The sequence below is a fragment of the Oenanthe melanoleuca genome, chromosome 6 (genome assembly GCF_029582105.1).
Source record: "Oenanthe melanoleuca isolate GR-GAL-2019-014 chromosome 6, OMel1.0, whole genome shotgun sequence".
NCBI classification, from domain to species: domain Eukaryota; kingdom Metazoa; phylum Chordata; class Aves; order Passeriformes; family Muscicapidae; genus Oenanthe; species Oenanthe melanoleuca.
In genome coordinates, this window is record NC_079340.1 from 16,352,312 (window position 1) to 16,371,763 (window position 19,452).

At 42.6% G+C, this 19,452-nt stretch overlaps 2 protein-coding genes across 12 annotated transcripts in view; one reads left to right on the forward strand and one right to left on the reverse strand.

Moving 5' to 3' along the window:
* The window catches only part of PAX2 (paired box 2), a 98,106-nt gene that overhangs the window by 46,732 nt on the left and 31,922 nt on the right, over positions 1-19,452 (reverse strand). For all 11 annotated transcript variants that reach the window (XM_056495250.1, XM_056495255.1, XM_056495257.1 and 8 more), the window contains 2 exons: positions 5,503-5,588; positions 3,349-3,468 (listed from right to left, as the gene is read on the reverse strand). In XM_056495250.1, coding sequence (XP_056351225.1) covers positions 3,349-3,468; positions 5,503-5,588 — 206 coding nt within the window. The remainder of the gene's footprint in view (positions 1-3,348; positions 3,469-5,502; positions 5,589-19,452) is intronic.
* LOC130255015 (translation initiation factor IF-2-like) overlaps positions 1-19,452 on the forward strand; it is a 102,194-nt gene that overhangs the window by 44,569 nt on the left and 38,173 nt on the right. The gene's annotated exons all lie outside the window — the stretch shown is intronic.

Below are 19,452 nucleotides of genomic sequence, written 5' to 3' on the forward strand. Positions count from 1 at the left end.
AGAAAGTCATTACATGCTGCAGGGTCACCTCTGCCTTTGGAAGATGGTGGGTGTAAGTGATGGTGGATGGAAGGTCAGAGGGAAGTTATAGCTCCACTGGCAGTGCCCACAGATTACAAGAAATGGCACACACTGTGTTACACAAATGGCAGTGAACTTTTTTAGTTAAATTATTTTCAGACTCACAGGAGACCCACTCTATCAGAATATACAGAAGTCAGAAGTTTTGCAGTCACTGGTTATGAACTGAAACAAAAGGGTAATGTGGCCTTTAGAAGGCAAATCCTGACCATCTGTTCTTGGCAAACATGTGAGGAACACAAACTGAGTTTTGAGGAAAGATTTGTGGCCAGGTAGTTCCTTGTGACTAGTAGACACTCAGAGCTGTTTCCCACTCTAATTCTCTCCTAATGTCATACATTTCCCAGGCCACCCTTGCACTTGCAACCAGTGTATTTGGTAGGTTGGGATTCCCACTCTTCCCTCTAAGTCCCTGTGAGGGACACACCTGGCTGTCAGCGTCCATCTCTGAGCCCACCTCATGCATCCGTCTGGCTCCTTCTGTCCAACTCGGGAGTTCTGCTACATCATCTTGACACATAATTATCTCTCCTCTTCTTAATCATCTGTGCTACTGTCTAATGTAGGCACCAGCTGCAGCAAGGAGGACCTGGGGGAGGGGGTGTGCTCACATAGAAGCTTCTCTGTCTTTCTCCCACCCCGTTCCCCCCAGCCATCACAGAGGTTGCTAACAAGGTTTTCAGAACTGGTGATTCAGGAACAGCTTGGTACTTCCCCTTTCTGCTGAACTGCATTCCTCACTGAGGAATCCTTGCAGCAGAGCTGGTCCAACAGAGCGGAAAGAAAGAGAGAGCAGCGCTGCTTCTTCTGCCTCCTTTAGAGAAGAACCACTCCCTAAATGCTTGAAAAGTAGATGTGCAAAGCTCACAAGGGCTTTTCAATGTGAGAATAAAATCTGAAGTTAAGAAAGAAACTGCAGCAATGTGTTCAGTAGCTCTGGGAAACATTGAGAAGGCGTATATGCATCCAGCATGAACATGAAAGAAATACTCGCATTTAATCCATTGACAAAACTTTTCATACTCTTCATCTCAACTAGAAACAATCAGAATGTTCAGAGCTACAGAGGAGACTGCCCAGGAATGAGTGCAGGTCACTGGCTTTGAAAAACTTCCCCTTGGACCATTCCAAACTTAGGACCCAACTCTGCAAAATTATTTTTCATAATTTCTGAAGGCCAGATAACTCATCTCATGGTTAGAGATGTTCAGCACCTAGCTGGGGGTCCCATGTGAGCTTTCTCAGGGTCAGGAGCACAGCGTGTCCCTGCAGCAGATATCTGGGATGGCAGGATTAAGGCTGTTATCTAAGGCAGTTGCAAACATGTCAAGTAACTGCCACCTAAAACTCTGAGAGCTGAAGATAAGCAACATCTGCAGAATTGTCTGGTTGGTACCTTTTTGATTCCTAGTGGGATATATGGGCGCTTGGCCAACAGCAAGGAGCTGCATAGTGACACTTGCCTAAATCAAATCTGGAATGAATTAAGGACAGACACAAAGAATAGTTCTCACTGTCAATATATCATTGTGAAGTGTCACAGTCTTAGATGGCTTCTCTGTTGTTTCTGTGTTTAATTGTACTGTTCCAAAGAAAGCTCAAGTTCTGAGGCTGGAAGTGGCTGTGTGGCTGCATGAAAAGTGGGATGATCTTTCTAGGTATAGCCTGAATAGTAGCTAAAGCCAGATTGAAGAGCTTCATTTCTAATGAGATGTGGAGGCACCATGTTGAGAGCTGGTGATCACCACGTTGGACTGTATGGGAACAGGATTCACAAAACACCCAGATAACTGCCAGGAGATCTGCACAACCATTAGAGAAACCTGTAATTCAGTTTGAAATGTCACTATTTCCTGTATATGCAGTGATGGCAAATGCTGAAAAGGTTTGCAATACTTGTCTCTTATTCCTGACATTTTTTGACTTTGAGGCATTGACTCAGCCCTTCCATTGCTACACTTTTCTCTTAGCTGGGCCCTACTGCCATCTAGCTGGGAAATGGATCTTCCTCTGGGGCCCGATCCCATTTCCAATGACATCAGCAAAAATCTTCCTATTTGCTTTGACAGAAGCTGGATTGGGTCCTTGCATCTAGTTTTACTTTGTATTAGGGAGAAAGGGAACATGATGGCTGCCTTTTATTCTTAAATTACTGTGTTTATTTGGATTAAAAACTTACAGATGTGAACCTCAGTAGAGCAAATACTGAGAAAATTACTAGCTAAACCTCAGAATGCAACATCTGTCTCAGGAGAACTTTCTCTTCTCACCACAAATCACAGAGAACTCTTGTGTTCTCTTGCACTGCACAGCCTTGGGATTACAGCACACACAGCACACTGAGCCACCTGTCCTAAGAGGTCTTTTCATGCAACAAGCAACACAACACAGTGAAGTCAGAGCTGAACCCAACTGGCCAGCCAGTATTCTTTAAAAAGTTCACCACCTGGCCCTCAATTTTAGAACAAATCAAATTAAAAGAGACAGATTTAAGGAAAAGTGTTTGAAAGCCACCATAAGAGCACCAAAGAGCACCAAGACCTTACCCACCCCTCCTGATTCAATCTATTTAGACCTGAGGCTCCAGCTTTTGATTCATCTCAGGAACTTTGTCCTGAATACTTTGCAGCAAAGTAGGAAGCAAAAGGAGATAGCTTAATCCTATTTCCTTACAGCCTCCGTGAGAGGCTTAGAAACAACCTTAGGATCACAGTACTCAGAAGACCTCCTGTTCTGCTTTCAGACTGTTGCCAGCATGACAGCTCTGCTGTGGTGGATGCTACTCATTGAAAACTGGGCCCTTGTGATCACCAGCTAATGTAGCTTGTGGCACGTCACAGGGCAGGAACTTGTTTGCAAGGGGGATGAAAGACAGCTCCCACATTGCTGGTGCTTCTCCAAGATGGCATTTAGTTTGGAATCGAGTGAGTCAGGGAAACCATCTTTAGCCACAGTTCAAAGTCCGGGCACTTGCTGGCACCTGGGGAGCTCAGTTCCAGCCGTTTCCAGCAGTGAATGAACTTGGGATCAGCTCCAGCAATGGAGACGGCTCTCTGCCTGCTGAGCAGATGTCTGGAGACGCAGCCTGTCATGAAAGGGCCTCGGAAGAAGAGCATTCCAAGCCAGCAGGGCAGTGGCGGGGAACTGGTCTCTGTTGCTAAAACTGATCTAGCCCCTGGAGCAGCTGCAAACCTTGGCCTGAAATTGGAGCCTATACATGGGGACAAAGAATATAAAAGGGAGGATGAGCTTCTCCCCTCCCCCTACCTTCATCACGTTTCCTCTTCTCGCCATTCGACCGAGGAATCCCCAGGATCCCGTTAATGGAGTAAGAGCCCACTGGATCATTGGAGGCACTGGAGACAGGAGGGGATGCTGTGCTGGGCACTGGACGAAAGGAAAAGGGAAAAAGGGCCATCAGGAGAGCAGCACAGCACTCAGGGATCCCCAGCTGAAAGCTATGCATGCCACCAGTCTAATAGGAAAGCCTGGGCACTAAGCAGATTCCCAGTCCCTCATGCTGAAGGATTTACTCTACTGTATCCCAGCAAAGCTGCATCCCAGATTTGCTTGTCCACTTCTACACTATAGCTTCACAGCCTTCCAGTACAGGGCCATTGACAACAAGTAAGTGTATTCCATGAAGAAGCTAAACATAGTTACATCCCAGCTCAGAGTAGACTTTCAAGATAATCGAGTGAAATGCTGCATAGGCCACATTCTCTAGTGACTTCATAGTCCATCCATATTTTACCAGATAATTTCCTCTCAGCATTTTTTCACCAGGAGTGCACATGTTCTGTCTTAGGCAGACTAGCCTCTTACATGCTCACCCAAAACACTTAATGAAAAATTACCTTCTTAGCATAGGTTAGAACCACTTCAGTGCTGGACTAATAAATGCAGTTCCCTACTGGAATGACTGGGTGATACATGCTACCACCCAGACTAATAAAAATCTAATGTCTTTCTTTTGTACTGACCAATATCAATAGGCAGAATGATCCCGCCACTTGGCCGTCCAAGATTGTTCATGAATTTCCAATATATAAAAGTGACAATGATAATGATAATCATGATAATCAGGCCTTTAGAAAATAGAACAAGTAGACCTATGCATCCAACAGGCGTGCCTATTGTGTCCCAGTGTGTCCCAGTATTAGAGAGAACATTCCAGTTCTCTTACAGGCCACTATTCATCATTCAGCTCATAAAGCACTGCCCTGAAGCAATCAATACGTCCAACAGAAGCCTTTCAGGATGGAGCAGAACCTTTCAACATTCCAATGTAGACCTACACTTCCTAGTACATCCCAGAGCAAAGAGAGACTCCACCAGAAGCACTCACAATCACTATCCCAACTCAGCCATTGCATTCCCTAGACATTGCACTACTGGTCCAAGAAGGAATATCTGCCAGCTCCATCTGTTGTGATCAGTGATTGCCAGTCCAGTAAGCAAGTCCATATTAAAAGGGCATCCAGAAATGCTCTTCCATATTGGCTTATTGTACTCATGAATACAGTTTGTCTACAGGATTATATCTGCCAGCTCTGTCCTATGTAGATGACCATTTTGTGGTAAATCCTTGTGTAACAGCAGATTCTCAATAACCAAGAGAATCTAAGAAAGTCTTAGGTCACAAATAAGCCACTGTATTTCACAGTATCCCAGAATACTGCAGAATTACTGTTTTTCCTGTTCTAGTTTGTCTCTAGATATAGCTATGCTAGCATGAGCAGACATATCCACCACACAGCCCACAGATTAAAAATCATCTCATCACACATCTAACACAGTACTTTTAAACAGACTAGAGGCATTTGGTCACTTTATTACAGCCTCTATTTTCTGTTCACCTCAACAAAACAGAAAAAAATCTCCCCAGCAAAAAAACCCCAAACATTTTCCCAGTGAAATATATGCATGGGATACTTGACTGCAGAGCTAAACAACAAAGAACTTAGTTGTGAGGCAGCTGGAATATCTTACTCATATTTGTGTATTACTAGCACTAAGAAATGGATCAGTTCCAGCAAAGGGAGAGGAGAGATGAAAAATTGGTAGAGGGGGAAAAAGAGAGTCAGAGTAAGAACAAGAGAAAAGGTGAAGACTGACACTTAGGACAGCAGTAAATACTTCTCTATTGGGAGATGAAGGAGAGAGTGTGAATGTGAAATGGACATTAAGGCAGAATCACTTGAGCAAACCCCTGCTTTGGGCTGGTTTGTCTGTGATTCACTTCTCTGCAATGCAACAGGGGAGGTGAAGAATAGAAAACTGATTTCCATGGAGGCTTCCTTCCCCCACCCCCTCCCTTTTGCTCTGCTTAGCATCTGCTTGTCAGACTTTGTTCCCTCAACTAAGCTTCATCCCCATTTCCACTTGACCTGTCACCACCCCTCATGCCAGTCTACTTACCAATAGTATGTCCTGGTGCAGTCACACCTGTCCCACTCCCATCTGGTGTTGGGTGAAAAGGTTGCTGAACTTTGGTTCTGATGATCCTGGAAAAGAGTGAAACACATTCAGAACTCAAATGCATCTCTGTGCCTTTGCAGACCCACTATCAGAACCTGAAGGCTTGATCTGAGCTCTGGGTGCAGCAGAGTGGCTTCATTTGCCTTGTGGTCTTGATTCTATGGCTTTAATAGTCCAGATCTCAGAGAATCATCCTATTTCTGCTCAGTTGTCTTTATCCCAAACTTGGGTGTTCACTGCATAAAGATGGTGTTCAGTGAGCAAGCTAGGATCTTCTGTGTGTTAACAGCTGCACTGTCATTTATGGTCTGATCTGTGAGCATAATCACATTGCAATCTTTGCAGCTAATAGAGACACTGCTGAATTTACAAATGGTGTAGCTTTAATATTGTTGTCTACCTGAAAAATACCCTTCTGACTGTGGAAGGCTTGCCCAAAGCCCTTGCCCTTCACAAATGAGGATAAAGCCAAAGGCATCTGTAGGGAGTGGTGACGGGATATAGATCACCAGAAAACAAAGGCCCATCAAACAGGGCAAAAATTGGTGTTTGTCAGGTGGTGAATGAACACAGCATGGGAACTCAAAAAGACATCACAAGGCTTATAATGTAGCTCAGAATGACAATAAACTGAACTGTAATTGTCAGTGCTCCGGTTCTTGTTACATGAAATCTTTCACCTCTAGGTCACTGGTTTAAATCCAGCTGAGGTCAGTGGTGAAAGAAAATCACTGGTACCTTGTATGACTGGCAAGGTCCCTGACTACTGGCAGATATTGGGTATCTGTGAGTTGGGAACAGCTCTTCCACCAAGGAACTCAGTAAATAAGCCATGACCTGTGAAGGCCATGCAAACCAACTTCCTTTCCGAGATTAGAACAAGTCTCTCATCTCTTCAGCCTGCAGATCCTCTTCAGCCTGAGCTTCTGGAACTCTTAGCCCTCCATTATATAAGTTTCATTTTCTACGCAAAAATCTCTCCAGAAATTGAAAGCAAATAGAAGATTCTTCCTGCCCACTTGAGAGCTTCCCTTAAAAATTTGTTCTAAAGAATAAGTTGGCAAAACTTCAAAGAGCAAATGTGTGGCTAGTGGGTGATATGGCATGGATAGAGATAGGCAGAGACATTGTGAGGGCAATTTTTAAAAACCACAACTTCTGAGAGTGAAACCTTCTTAGGAAAAGAAAGAGAACATCTCATCTCAGAAAACTCTTAGAAAACTCTGCTACATGCCTGATAAGGACTGAACTGTAGCTGGAGTGCCTGGGACATAGCTGGAGACAGAGTGTCAAGGTTCTAGTTGAGGATGGAGATCCAGATCCTCTCTCCTTATAGATCAGTGGTACCAGATTCCCTAATCTACAGTTGCTGAGAAACTATACAAAAAGTGTCTGAAGACCTCAGGGCCAGATTCTGAGGTCATACAATTTGTACTAGGTGAAGAGCTGATCTGAAAAGTGTGCTACAGCAAATAACACAACTTTTTTCTTCTTTTCTGTTTTTTTTTTTCTTTTTTCCCCTCTTGTCTCACATTCCCCCTAAAACCCCCTGAAGTGCCACTCTGGTTGTGTGAGTTTATTGATTTCCCCCAGCCCAGAGAAACAGAAAAAGGGGATGGGGTGCAGGCAAAGGGATGGAAATAGAAAGCTATAAATTATTTGTGACAGGAAAGCAATAGTGCCAGAGTGCTGAGCACAAGTCCCGTGTCACTATTAGATTCCTTTTAGCCTGATGACACTGTAAAAGAGGTTAAGTGTCTGATGGAATCGTACACCTTGGGGGCAGGGGCAGTCCAGGAGCAGAACAAGCCACACAGAGCGGGTATATCAATTCTCCACGCCAATAATATTCCCCTCATTGATCGCAACACAAAGTTCAAAAATCTCATTATAGCTAGGCAGTCCTGGAACTTTTTTAAAATCAATAGAGTGATATAATATATGTATACTTTGTATAAATGTTTCTATCCATCCATCTATCCGTCTATCCAAAATCTGCCTGAGGGTGTCTAAGTTAACCTACACATTATACTGTGTTATGTTCTATTGTAATGTGGCATAGTGAATGGATTAGAAGATTTCCCCTGCAGCCTTAGATGACATATTATAAAAAGTCCTGTTAGCACTGAGGTGACATCAGACAGTTCCATTCATACTGAGATATGACATCAGATTTACCATTTGTACTGGGAGATGGCACCAGACAGCTCAGCTTCTACTGAGGGGAGCCATAAGATGAGTCTAATTATACTGAGATGGCAGATCAGGCTGTGCTGAATCATGCTGCATGAAAATTGCAAAGTTTCAAACACCCATTTAGAGTAAAAACAGCCTGTGAAACGCTGCAGGTATAAAATGCCTGTCCATAATATTCCAAAGCCCAGGCAGGGGATGAAGAGGAAGGTTCCATTTCCTTCCCCATTCAGTTTGAGGTCTCTTGGCTGAGAACACCAGTTAGTGCCAGTTGTGACTGTGTTTACTGAGATGTGTCCATTAGGAACTGGAATGAGACTCACCAGCTCATTGCACCAAGTAGCTGTCAGCTGGTAATGATTTTCGGTCACTACCAAGCAGGGCCAGATTTCTGCTAGTGACCCAGAGGTGAAAGGCTCTGTTCAAAAACATTCCCTTCCTAAGAATGAAACTGGTTTTATGTCAAAAGAAAGTATCCGGAAACTGAGCAGAGGGAAGTGGTTCTGGTTGTGCAGCCTCCAGTGGCTTGGATCAATAATTTTTGGCATCAAATGCAACAGTGAACCTAATGGTGTATTTGGTAGAACATATTTTCTATGGCTAAAAGACTCTCCTCAGCAGTGCTCCTTTGCCCTAAAGTCATGACTGAACTCCAGTATTTTAAGGAAAGAGGGGAAATTTCAGGATCCTAATGCTCAGTACAGAAGACAGCAGTGCATCCCCCTGGGTCAATTCACTTAGGAACAGTGACAAACAGCAGAATAGTTAGGCAGCACTGCTGCTGCTTGAGAGGCTTCAAGTGAGCCTGTCCTACACAAGACCACCTAATGAAACAGCAGATGAAAGATGAACAGAGCTGACCTGGCCCTGTAGCAACAAATGCAGCATAATAATGCTGTCTTTAAACTTCAGTGTTGCTGAAAGCTTCTCACCCTTACTGGGGATTGAAATACGCACTAAGCCAGCTCTGCTGCCTCAAATCCAGGATTTCTGGATTACTGCTGGATAAGAGGTCGCAAAACCTCGATCACCTCTTGCTGTCTTTGATGGCTTGTTCTTGCCTTCAGACACTGGAGAAAGACAAGTCTTGCAGATTACATCCTCAGCCCTTCCCAGAAGCAGAAGGGACACAAGTACTGGCACACCAGTTAGCAGTGCTGATTTCTTAAGATAAACACCAATATTTTCAAACATCTTTTTCCAAGAGAAATTGACCCTTTGGACTAAATTCATCCCTGCTCCAATTCCACCACAATCAGTGACTCCAATAACAGCATTTATATTTAATTAGGAACATAAACTGGTACTCACTGTAAATTCCCATTTTTCATTTTCCAGTGGGAGATTTTTGCACAAGTTAACTACTTTGAGTTTTGGATAATATAAACAGATTTAATACATAACCTTCTGAAGTTTCAGCAACAGGACATTTATAGATCTTTGATTGCAGTAAAGCAACTGAACTTCATTTCACAATCTGAATTTAATATCCAATATTATGTTAAGTGATGGCATATAATGTCATTACAGTAAATAGTATCATACTGTGAATTATACATCCATTCTGGAATTCATGAGTTGCCATAGTTGGCTTGTAGTAACTCCTTCTAGATTTAATATTACATACAGCACCAGCTGAAACCAACTGCTTGTTTCCAAATGCTTTTGACTTCCTTAAATGTTCAACATTAGATCAGGAATTTCCAATCTTTTATTTCTATTTCATTATTTTTGTCAGTTTTAATGGAACTCTTCCTGATTTGGGCAGAAAAAAATCTTCACTTCTAGTACTACAATTTTAACAAACTCTAATCAAGGGCTTGAAAGAAATATTAGAAATTAAAATAAGCTGAGCCAGAGTGCTTTCTGAGAAGAAAAAAGCAAGTAGAAAATCACTTCTAAACTTGTCCAGAAATTACTTGCTGAAACAACAACAGATCATAGAAAACTCACCTTGCTTTTCTGACATTTCTATCCAAACTCTCTTACAGCCTAACATACTCTGTGGTTTCTTCTCTCTTACTATAGCTGGCAGAGTATTTTGACAGTATCTCTAATAAAAAAATCTAAAAAAATACTTGGGCTGATCAGAGGGGGATAAGGTAGGACTGAATAATCTGGAGTTGCAATCCAGCAATTATTTTAATTCTGGAAGAACAGAGTGAAGTTGAACTGAAGGAAAGATTAGTGTGTCCTGCTGCCTCAAGAAGACTCTGACAGATATCAGAAAGCATTGGTATCCTCACTTCGGTCATATTCCTTTGTTGTGGATTATTTTTGAGAGTGGAAGGATGCACTCAGCAGAGCACCTAACTCCTTGTAATTGTTTTGGAGTATTCATATTTTAAATGCTCCATATTAGAAGCACATTACAAGACCCCAGGGTGTGCATTACTGGGCAATTAAAGTGGTTCTTGGAAGGCTAACATCGTGAAGCTTCAGCCTTTTCTCTGCACTGTGTCCAGGGGAGGCTGTGATGGCCAAGGCACACACACCCTGCTGTGCTGCACCGCTTAATTAGTGCCGGGCTGCGCTCAAGGCAGCGCACGGAGCTGGGCTCAGCCAGACACTGGAGCCTTCTCTGCATCAGATGGCTCCCTCCAAAAGGGCTCCTGAGCATCACAGTGATGCTGGCAGAGGGACAGCATGGATGAGAACAGGCAGCTTTGGGCTCTTAGGTGAAAGCCCCCATGGAGCCAAAAATATCCCACCTGCAGATCGGTGCTGCAGAGGCATAAAGAGATCTGAACGTGGCTTTGGTTCAAATAGGAGACAGTCTTGTGTTTCGGGGCATAGGTTGAGATGCAGCTGAATTCACGGTTGAGTAAAAGAAGGGGGAGGGAAAGTCTTGTTTGCACAAAGTTCGAAATGGAAAGCAAGCTTTTTAACATGGTGAGGAAAAACAGCCAAGGGATTTGGGGGTGAAGGAAGGGAAATAGAAAGTCTGATAGTTCGAGCCTAATCCGATTTAGGGAAGGGCTTCAGTTCTTGCTCTGTCATGGACCTCTCTCATCAAGAGTTTGGACAAATGGCATTTCTCTCTGTGCTCTGTTTCCTGCCTGAAGTGCGAAGATAGGAGCATTGCCGTGCCACCTGGGGCACAGTGAGGACAGCTGGAAGGAGGAGTGAAGGGCTCAGAGTCTCTAATAAACAGGGGCCAAGTAAGTGCTTCAGCGAGCTGTAGCACAGTATTGGCTTCGTTCTCCTGCTTGAAGCAGAAGTGACATGTACCCTGCTGACAGTGGCTGTATGTGAAGGGAAATGGGCAAAGGCAACAGGAATCGTATTTCAGCCGCACAGGCTTTGGTGGTGGTGCTTGAATTTGCAACAGCAGATGTAATTGGGAATATCAGAGCTGCAGTTGCTACATAAAAGCCACAACATAATTTCTCATACGAAGTAGGGTGGGAGCAGTAGAAGCTACTGCTCTCAAAATCTACTGCAACACTTAGAATCCTCAGAAAAACAGCTGACATTGGCAGGAGCAGCTTCCTTGCTAGCTGGCCTGGGGCTCTGGCACTCCCTGCCAAGACAGCAGAATGCCTTCAAACCCTGCCATATTCAGGGGCCACAAGCAATCAATATTCACACATTCAAACTTGCTTCTATCATGAAAATTGCATTTTCTTCTCCCTACCTTTTGGAAAAAGAGAGAGAAGAGGGGTGATCATGTACTATGTTAGTATGTAGGCACAAGTATGATAGATTAATCACACTGGTTAAATTGATAGTCCTAAAAGGTGCATGAAGAGGGATTATCTTTTTTCTCAAAGCTTCCAAATAGATGAGAGGTCAAAATGGAGATGCCTTATGTACCTTGATACACAGTCCCAGCCCTCTCTGAGGAGAATTGACTCTGTATCTGCTGTTAATCTCTGTAGGTCCATCAATTTCACTGGGGCTAGACTGACATCATGCCCGCAGACATGGGGAAAAACATGTCATTTTGTTCCAGGTTAGCCTGCTCACTATGAACATGAGAGAAAGCCCCATCCTGCCCATTTCTCTCACTGCACTTCTTGACTGCACTCTAAGAAGACACACGATTCACAGCCTCAGTTTTACTATCTGAAGGGCTTAGAGAGGAGCTAGGACTTTTTTTGTTGTTTTAAATCAGTGACCCATGATGACACCATATGGTTTTATTTCATTTAATTTGAGCAGAGCATTAACGTTAGCTTCTAGCAGATCTCTACCCATTCCAGCTCTGCTGTGCTGCATGGCACAGGTGCAGATACAAGGAAGAGGGGTAGAAGGACAGAAAGGAGAAGATGTCTGCCTTCTGGAGTAGTGTGCCAGGCAGGAGGCTGGCCTGCCACCTCATTCTGCTCAGCAGTAACATGCAGCTCCATGGCCCTGGCACTGATGATTGACAGTGGTCAGCCCCACGTGTGTAGGTTGCCCAGCCTGACCTCCTAGAGTGAATTGTTGCATGAGGCTCTAAGAACCATTTGCTCACCTGGGAAACAGGTGTGCCTGAAGCTGTGTTATGCAAAGCTGTGGCTACAGAGCTTCAGGACCCAGGCTGGCTACACGAGCTGCACTCAAGCACTGACTGCAGCATAGAAATGTCCCAACAGTCCTCAGGCAGCTGTTTCTACTTTTATTACACGCATTTCATGTCTGGAAGGCTTTCTTCCAGACATTCATTAAAATCCAAACATTTAGAAGATATCATACAGTTATCAAAATATTGTAAGCAAACTTGATCCCGGGTTTTTGACATCCTGGTTTGAAGGCGAATTAAGGAAATCTTAAATGACAAAAAGAGTTCTACTGGCCTTGGATGTAGAAACACAGGGAGGAACAACCTGGGTCATCAAGTCCAAATTTTAATACCATAGGTAACCATGAAGCAGTCATTCAACTCAGAGCAGCCATCAAAATATCCATCAAAGCAGCTACAGATCTACCTTTCCCCCTCAACACATTCATAATCTCTGCAACAGAAGGCCAAAATCTATAAAACCAACAAGCCACAGGAAGAGAACAGGAGAGAAGCATCACTAGTAGCTAAAGTCCTTTCACTAGCAAGACATTTCTGCCATGAAAATGTCCAGAAATTTGTGACCTCTTAGGGAGGTCAGAATTGTTTTCTGATTCCACCTACACTGCAATGATGTGTAGTTCAGAGTGTCATCTTCTGTTGCCTCCAGACTGGCTGGCTTGAGTGCTGCCAGCAGTGTTTCTGCAGTGTGGAGCTGGCATGGGGCACAGCTCACAGCGGGTGCCACAGCAGCGCCCGTGCCAGCAGGTGAGGCAAGAGCACCTACAGACACACACGGGCTTGCCAAGGTTAAATATCTTAATCTGGAGCACGGCAACTTTTAATTGAAAGCTTTGCTTTGAGCCCATTTCCAGTTATTAAAATTCAGGAGTCTGTGCTGAATTCCTTGTGGACATTCATTTTGATTAACAGAAGACATGTGTGTGCTAGGAAGGGAGTCTTGAACTGGGAGGAATCAGATAAATGTAGATAACATTCTCAGCCCTCTTGCAAGTTATGCCATACCTGGTGTTTTGTGTAAAGCCTCAGATCTTGAAGATAAATAATTAGTTCAGCTTTCATTTAATACCAAGGTATTTCTGGCTTTCATAACTTCAAGGACCAGGTGGAAGTGGGACCTGGCTGCCTCCCAAGGGGCCAGAACTTGAGGCAAAGGAAAAAAAATTCTTATTTACAGCATTGTGACTTTTATGCCATCTCCTCATTTTGGAGGGTATTGACTCAGGACTTTTTAACTTTTGGTTTTGGCAGCTTTGTGTATTAGCTGTGTATTATCTCTCTATCCTGCAGAGTGCTGCACTGCAGAAAGTGCTTGCATGTATTGGATAAGTAAATGTTTCCCTTTACAGGGATGTCATTTTGTGTGCTTCCCTTACACTCGTCAGAACTGGGAAAAATTTTCCCAGTGGACTCTTTACCATTAAAAGATTTTTGAAAAAAAAACAAACAAGCAAACAAAAAACAAAACAAAACAAAACAAAACAAAACAAAACAAAACAAAACAAAACAAAACAAAACAAAACAAAACAAAAAAAAAACACCAAAAAAAACCCAAAACCAAACCAAACCTAAAAACCCAAACAGTGCTGAGGATGTGTCTATTTAATCTAATGTTATTTTTACCTCAGCTTTAAAGAAATGAACAAAATTGCAAGAAGAATGTAAGTCTTATTAGAATGGAAAAAGTGTGGGTTTTCTCTTTAAAATCACATTTTTCAGATGAATTGGTGACTATGCTAAAAAATAAAAATAATATGTTCTGATTTTATTGAAAAAACAGGTTCCAACTACACTGAAATGTAGAATTCTAATAAAGGTCTGGCTCAAAAACACATAGGAAATATTCACAGAGAACCAGAATCTTTCCCTTCCTGTTCTAGTCCTTGTTGTTCTTGGTATAATTTATTCCTTGCTTTATCATTTCACCCAAAGCAGCTAAGCACAAGTGAGCACTTCAGGGTGTGGGTGCTACATAGACTCCAGCATCAAGCTGGTGCCTGTCTCTGTAGGAGATTGTCTAGTTTTCATATTTATAGGACAAAGCCAGTTTTATATAGTGAAAAGGTCAATCTGTAACCAATCTGTTAGGCTCATGTAAGTCACTGTCAGGTCTGGTGTTTAGAGATACAAGCTGTATGTTTATGTGTCCATATTGTGTTGGCAAATGCATTAGTGTTTGGTTCTTGGTATGTTTGAATTCACCACAAAGCCAGCATACTTGTTTACCTTCACCTATAGGTTTGCATTTATAACTGTGGCTACATGGAGTTAGATATTTGGGTCACATATTGTATATTCAGGCACCATGAAGAATTAATAAATATTTTTTCACCCATTTCAAGTTTCAACAGAATTTTGTGGGAAAATATTCAGATGTGTGGCTTGTAACCATCATCAGCTATCTATATGGACTTTTTGTACAGTACTCACTTATTACAAATAATAAGTCACAATCACCTGGCATTAGTCTTTAACAAAGCTATAATATCTATGATGCAATAGCTAACATATCTGAATACTGATCCATAATTTGTGTGGAACCTTAAGGCCTGTAGCTGTGTATATATTTGCTTAATAGTGTAGGTTTGTGAATGCAGAACTGCTCTATTCTTAAAACACATACCTGGCTTCCAATTGATTAACTGCAGAACTGTGGATTTCTATGAGCCTTCACTAACCTATTATACCCATCCTTTTCTGTTTCAGTGGCTGGTAAAGTACCCTCAGCCTCTGGGTCCCCTGGATAAGTACAGTCTCTGTCCATGGGAGTTAGCAGATTAAGGGTTTATCTACATAACGCTCTGCAAAATAATTTGAATTAACTGAATGTGTGAAATTAAAGTGGTCTAGTTAAACTGCATTACACCTCTGACTCCTTTGTTTAGAATTAAGGCAGCTTTAATTTAGTTTAGCTTAATTCACTTTGGAAATGAAGTGAACTAAATTCAATTTAGGACCCTTAAATTTTGAATGAGCACCTGAACAATGTTTTAATGCTTTTAACCAATGTACTTACAAAGTTAATTCAGATTAATTTTCCTGCTTGGCCCTGTGGAAACAAGACTGTTTTCTATTCCCTCTCAATGAAACCTTCTCAGCTGAGACTCCTTCAACAACTCCGAATTGACAACCAGCCTCCCAAGAGGAGCAGTTTAAATGATCCTCCCACATGCACAAGTGTTTCCTTATCCCTACATCCCCATGCAGGCAACTTTTCTCCCAGTGAGCTTTAGTGATCTCTGAGACTGATTTGTCTAGAGCTTGACTCGCTGAACCAGGCACCAGCTGGGGTAAACACAGAAGAGATACAGCAATTGTTTAGCACTATCTAAAGACCTGAATTATAAATATTGAATTATTCAAATTTCGCAGTTTAGGATTTTGCAGTGGAATACGATATTGCAAATTACGATCTATTATTTCTGCAAATCATGATATTCTAGAGAATTTTAGTGATTTTATTCAGTTCCATTATTTCAAAACATGGTCCCCTTAATCTGAATTAAGTATGTGTTCACCTAATGAATCAGAATGCCTCCAGCTGTAAATCAGCATGTATTGAATTTTTTTAATCTAACTTCAGTTCAACAAGATCAGATGCAATCAGGATTCACAGGCAGAGGAATATAGAGGGACATAGGCAATGGTATTTAAAAAACTATACTCCCTTTACATTTTTTCTTGAATGTATTGTAGTCTGAGAAGACAGGAGGTAGCATAAGGTGAATCAAAGATTCTATAATATCAGTTTTAAAATGCAGTTGTGAAATCAATCATGAACAAAATAACCTTAAAAGTAAGACAGAAGCCTATTTTAATACTGATATTTTTTAGAGTGTCATTATGGAAATTTTAAATTTAATTTTAATTTTAAATTTAATTTAATTTTAAAACACACAGTGTATTTGGTCAAAAAGATACCTTAGGAAGAAAATGCTGTTAAATATCTTTATCATGATGCAAAAAAGCCCTTGAAAAATTGCATTTTGGAAAATCTCATCTCAGAAAGCAGCTGGCCTAAGATTTTGCTGAAAAGTCAACCAGACCAAAAAAAAAAGAAGAAAAATAAAGAAAAACAAAGCCACTTAAATGTCCCAAGCCATCCAGTATTGTTTGATTAAATGATTAGGCAATATTTTGTGTGCTGTATTTTATGGAGTTATTGCTTATTAATAGTGTTGTTTGATGGCTACAGCAGTCTCATATCTTTAAGCAGCAGAAAATTAGCATGGTTTCACTGAAACAGCCACAGTAAAATGCAATAAGGAGACAGTCCTATATATTAATATGCTTGTGCAGAATGCACTTCAGCATATGTGGGCATCCATTTATGTGCAGCTAGCTAAGAGGATACCACTGTAAGTAAAATCTAGGCTTGCAGAAGCAGTGGCTTTCAGTGTGCTGTGCTGCTCTATGGGGCTGTACTGATGTACCAGTGTGTGTGTGTGTACTTGTGGGTTTGCACACACAGGCCATTGCAGGTCTGTGTGTCTGCAGGTGTGCTCCTACTTCTGTGTGATCTGGCTGCTCTGCCTGCTGAATGTCAATGAGCTTAGTAAAAGCATGTATGTATTTGTATCTGTGTGTGCATCTATCTGCATATGGATGGGCTTGCATGGTGTCTCCAGATCTGTTTCTTTGTGTGGTTTGTGTGTCCCTCCTGTGAGATGGATACCTTCTTAAGGCCTGATCTCAGTCACTGTGAGTGCTTTCGTTCCCACACAAGGCACCATCACTCAGCACCACAAACACAAACTGGGCACCAGGAGACCTGGATCCCTGTTGATGAGCTCTGTGAATGAACAGAGTCTTTTAATTCACTCTGTGCCTCAGTTTCCCCTCCCAGTCTTTTTTTTAGACTGAGACTGAGGACACACACTCCCTGCTGCTATATGGGCATAATGTAATTCCCTGTATGAATGGCTCTATCTAGTTCAGTCAAGATACCAAGTCCTGAGAGGACCTTCTGATGCTCTGCCACTGCCTCCCAGTAACATTCATCCCTGCATGTACCTGCCTTTGTGTGTTAGTGTGTGGGGTGTCCATCTGTGTACTTTGTGGCTGGCTATTTGTAGTTTTTATCTCCCCCATGTACAAACAGAGCAGGGGAAGATGGAAAGGAAGGAGTTATTAAATGCCAAGCGGATATGCAATAAATCCCATTGATTTTACAAACTCCAGCTTGTCTTCAATCTCTTTCCGTTCTTTATCCTGGGGGCATTGCAACAAAACCCTATTTTAAATACCTTTTCTTTCCCTTCCCCCTTCCCCCTCCTCTCACTCCCAAAAAAGTGTCAATATTTTATTTGGATTTTTAACTTCGCTCCATAACAGTTGTTTGACCTCCTGACTCATGTGAGTCACATAAATTCTGGGACTTTATTCAGGAGCCATGTTCCTTCTATTGAATAAGCAATTTGGGAGGGTGAATTAATGACTTGTGCTGTTGCTGGAAAGTCCCTGAAGAAATATTAAAATTGCTTGCAGACCAAATCAATACTCACTGAACACCCAGCATGAGGACCTGGGCTTTTTAATGGCTACAAGCAGCGGCACTGGGTAGAGGAAGGGGAATTCCTGTACGCACAACGCATGCAGGCACACACAACCAACAACAGCCTTCCCCCAGCCTTGCTGGCTGTTTCAATAACAGATTCTTGTGCACACAACCTGCTACGAGCTGCTGCCTGCTGTGCCAGGGAAAGGACTCACACTCCCGTTCCCCTATCTCCCTCCCAAGCAGATCATGCAGGATTTGCAGAAGCTGGCTGTTTGGGCTGTGTGTTAAGTGCTTGGGTTTGCATGGTCTGGCACAATCTGCGAGGCACAAGGAAGGTTGATTGTTTGTGCCCTTATGAGCCTGTTCTGTGTGTCACTTTGCTTTTTTCCTCTCTAAAGAGGAAAGACACAAGTGCTGTGTTAGGTTTGGGGATGCTGTTGTGGTTTGGGCAGAGGATTTTGCTGTGTTGCAGAGGCACATCTGTGAGATGGTTCTGTAGCTTTGGGTGCTGAACAGTATTTTCATCTGTCCACAGTGTGAATTTATTTTGTTTGTAATGTTTTGTAGGATTTTCTTTCTTGTAATGGCTTGTGTTTTGGTGAGGCTTGAATATCATGCACCCCTTCTTGTGTTAAAAGTGCCTGCATGATGCTTTTGGTCAGTGAGCAGGTGTCACTTCACTACACCAGTCTATTTCAAGGCTGTGGGTGCAATCCTGAATGGTTCTGAGTGCCCTGGGAGTCCACCAGCCTCAGTAGGACATGAATGTCCTCAGTTGTGCTATTCAACAAGGCTTTTACTATTTGCTGCTCACTAGACTGACGACTGCCAGATTTTGCCCATACCCTAAGACCCCTCTGGCAAGGGTGGGTTTTGTTACCAGAGTTTTCAAGTCTCCTTTGAGAACGTGGCCCCGTGTTTTGGTGTTTTGCCCTGTGGTTGTGAATGGCTGTTTTGTATTCGCTTGTTGGGCGGCTGTTATTGTGTATTAACACCAGGCTGGGTGTGCTTTGTATGACCGCATGTCTGTCTCATTGATTCCATCAGTATTATTTTGTAATCGTGTGATTGAGTTAGTGTGCATTTCAGGGCTCCTGTGTATTGAATAATGATGTCAAGGATTGGGTTGTTTGACTGGGTAATGGCCTCTTTTCAGTGTTGTAAGTGAATGTGTCCTTCTCCTGTTTCCCTGTCTCGGCTGGGGCAGGATCATTTACACTAGGTGATTCCTTAAGATGCTCACATGCACTAAAAGAATTTCCCTTTAGCTCACGAGCTCTCCTTGCCCTCTGGGCATGCTGAAGGTACGTCTCTGGTGTGTGTGACACGTGGGGTGTAGTGTCTGGCTGGCTCTCAGCTGCATGCTTCAAGGTGTGTGTGTCTTCTGGCGTACTCAGGGATCTTGCTAAGACCTTTCCGTTATGTTTTTGGATAAGGTTCTTCACAATTACATGCAAGACAATTCTGTGCAATTTCAAATAAGATTTGACTGAGTCTGTGAAAGGATCTATAAATTACAACATGTCTTCAGTGAAGTGCACGCTTGCCTTTGCAAGGGTCTTCTTGTATGACTTTCTACATTAATGCATAGAAGGGCATCTCTGTCAGTTAACAGATGCCTCTGATCTGTGTGTGACTGACTAGCAATGTTCCCAGGTCTGAACTGACCTGGGTCTCTCCTATATGTAGG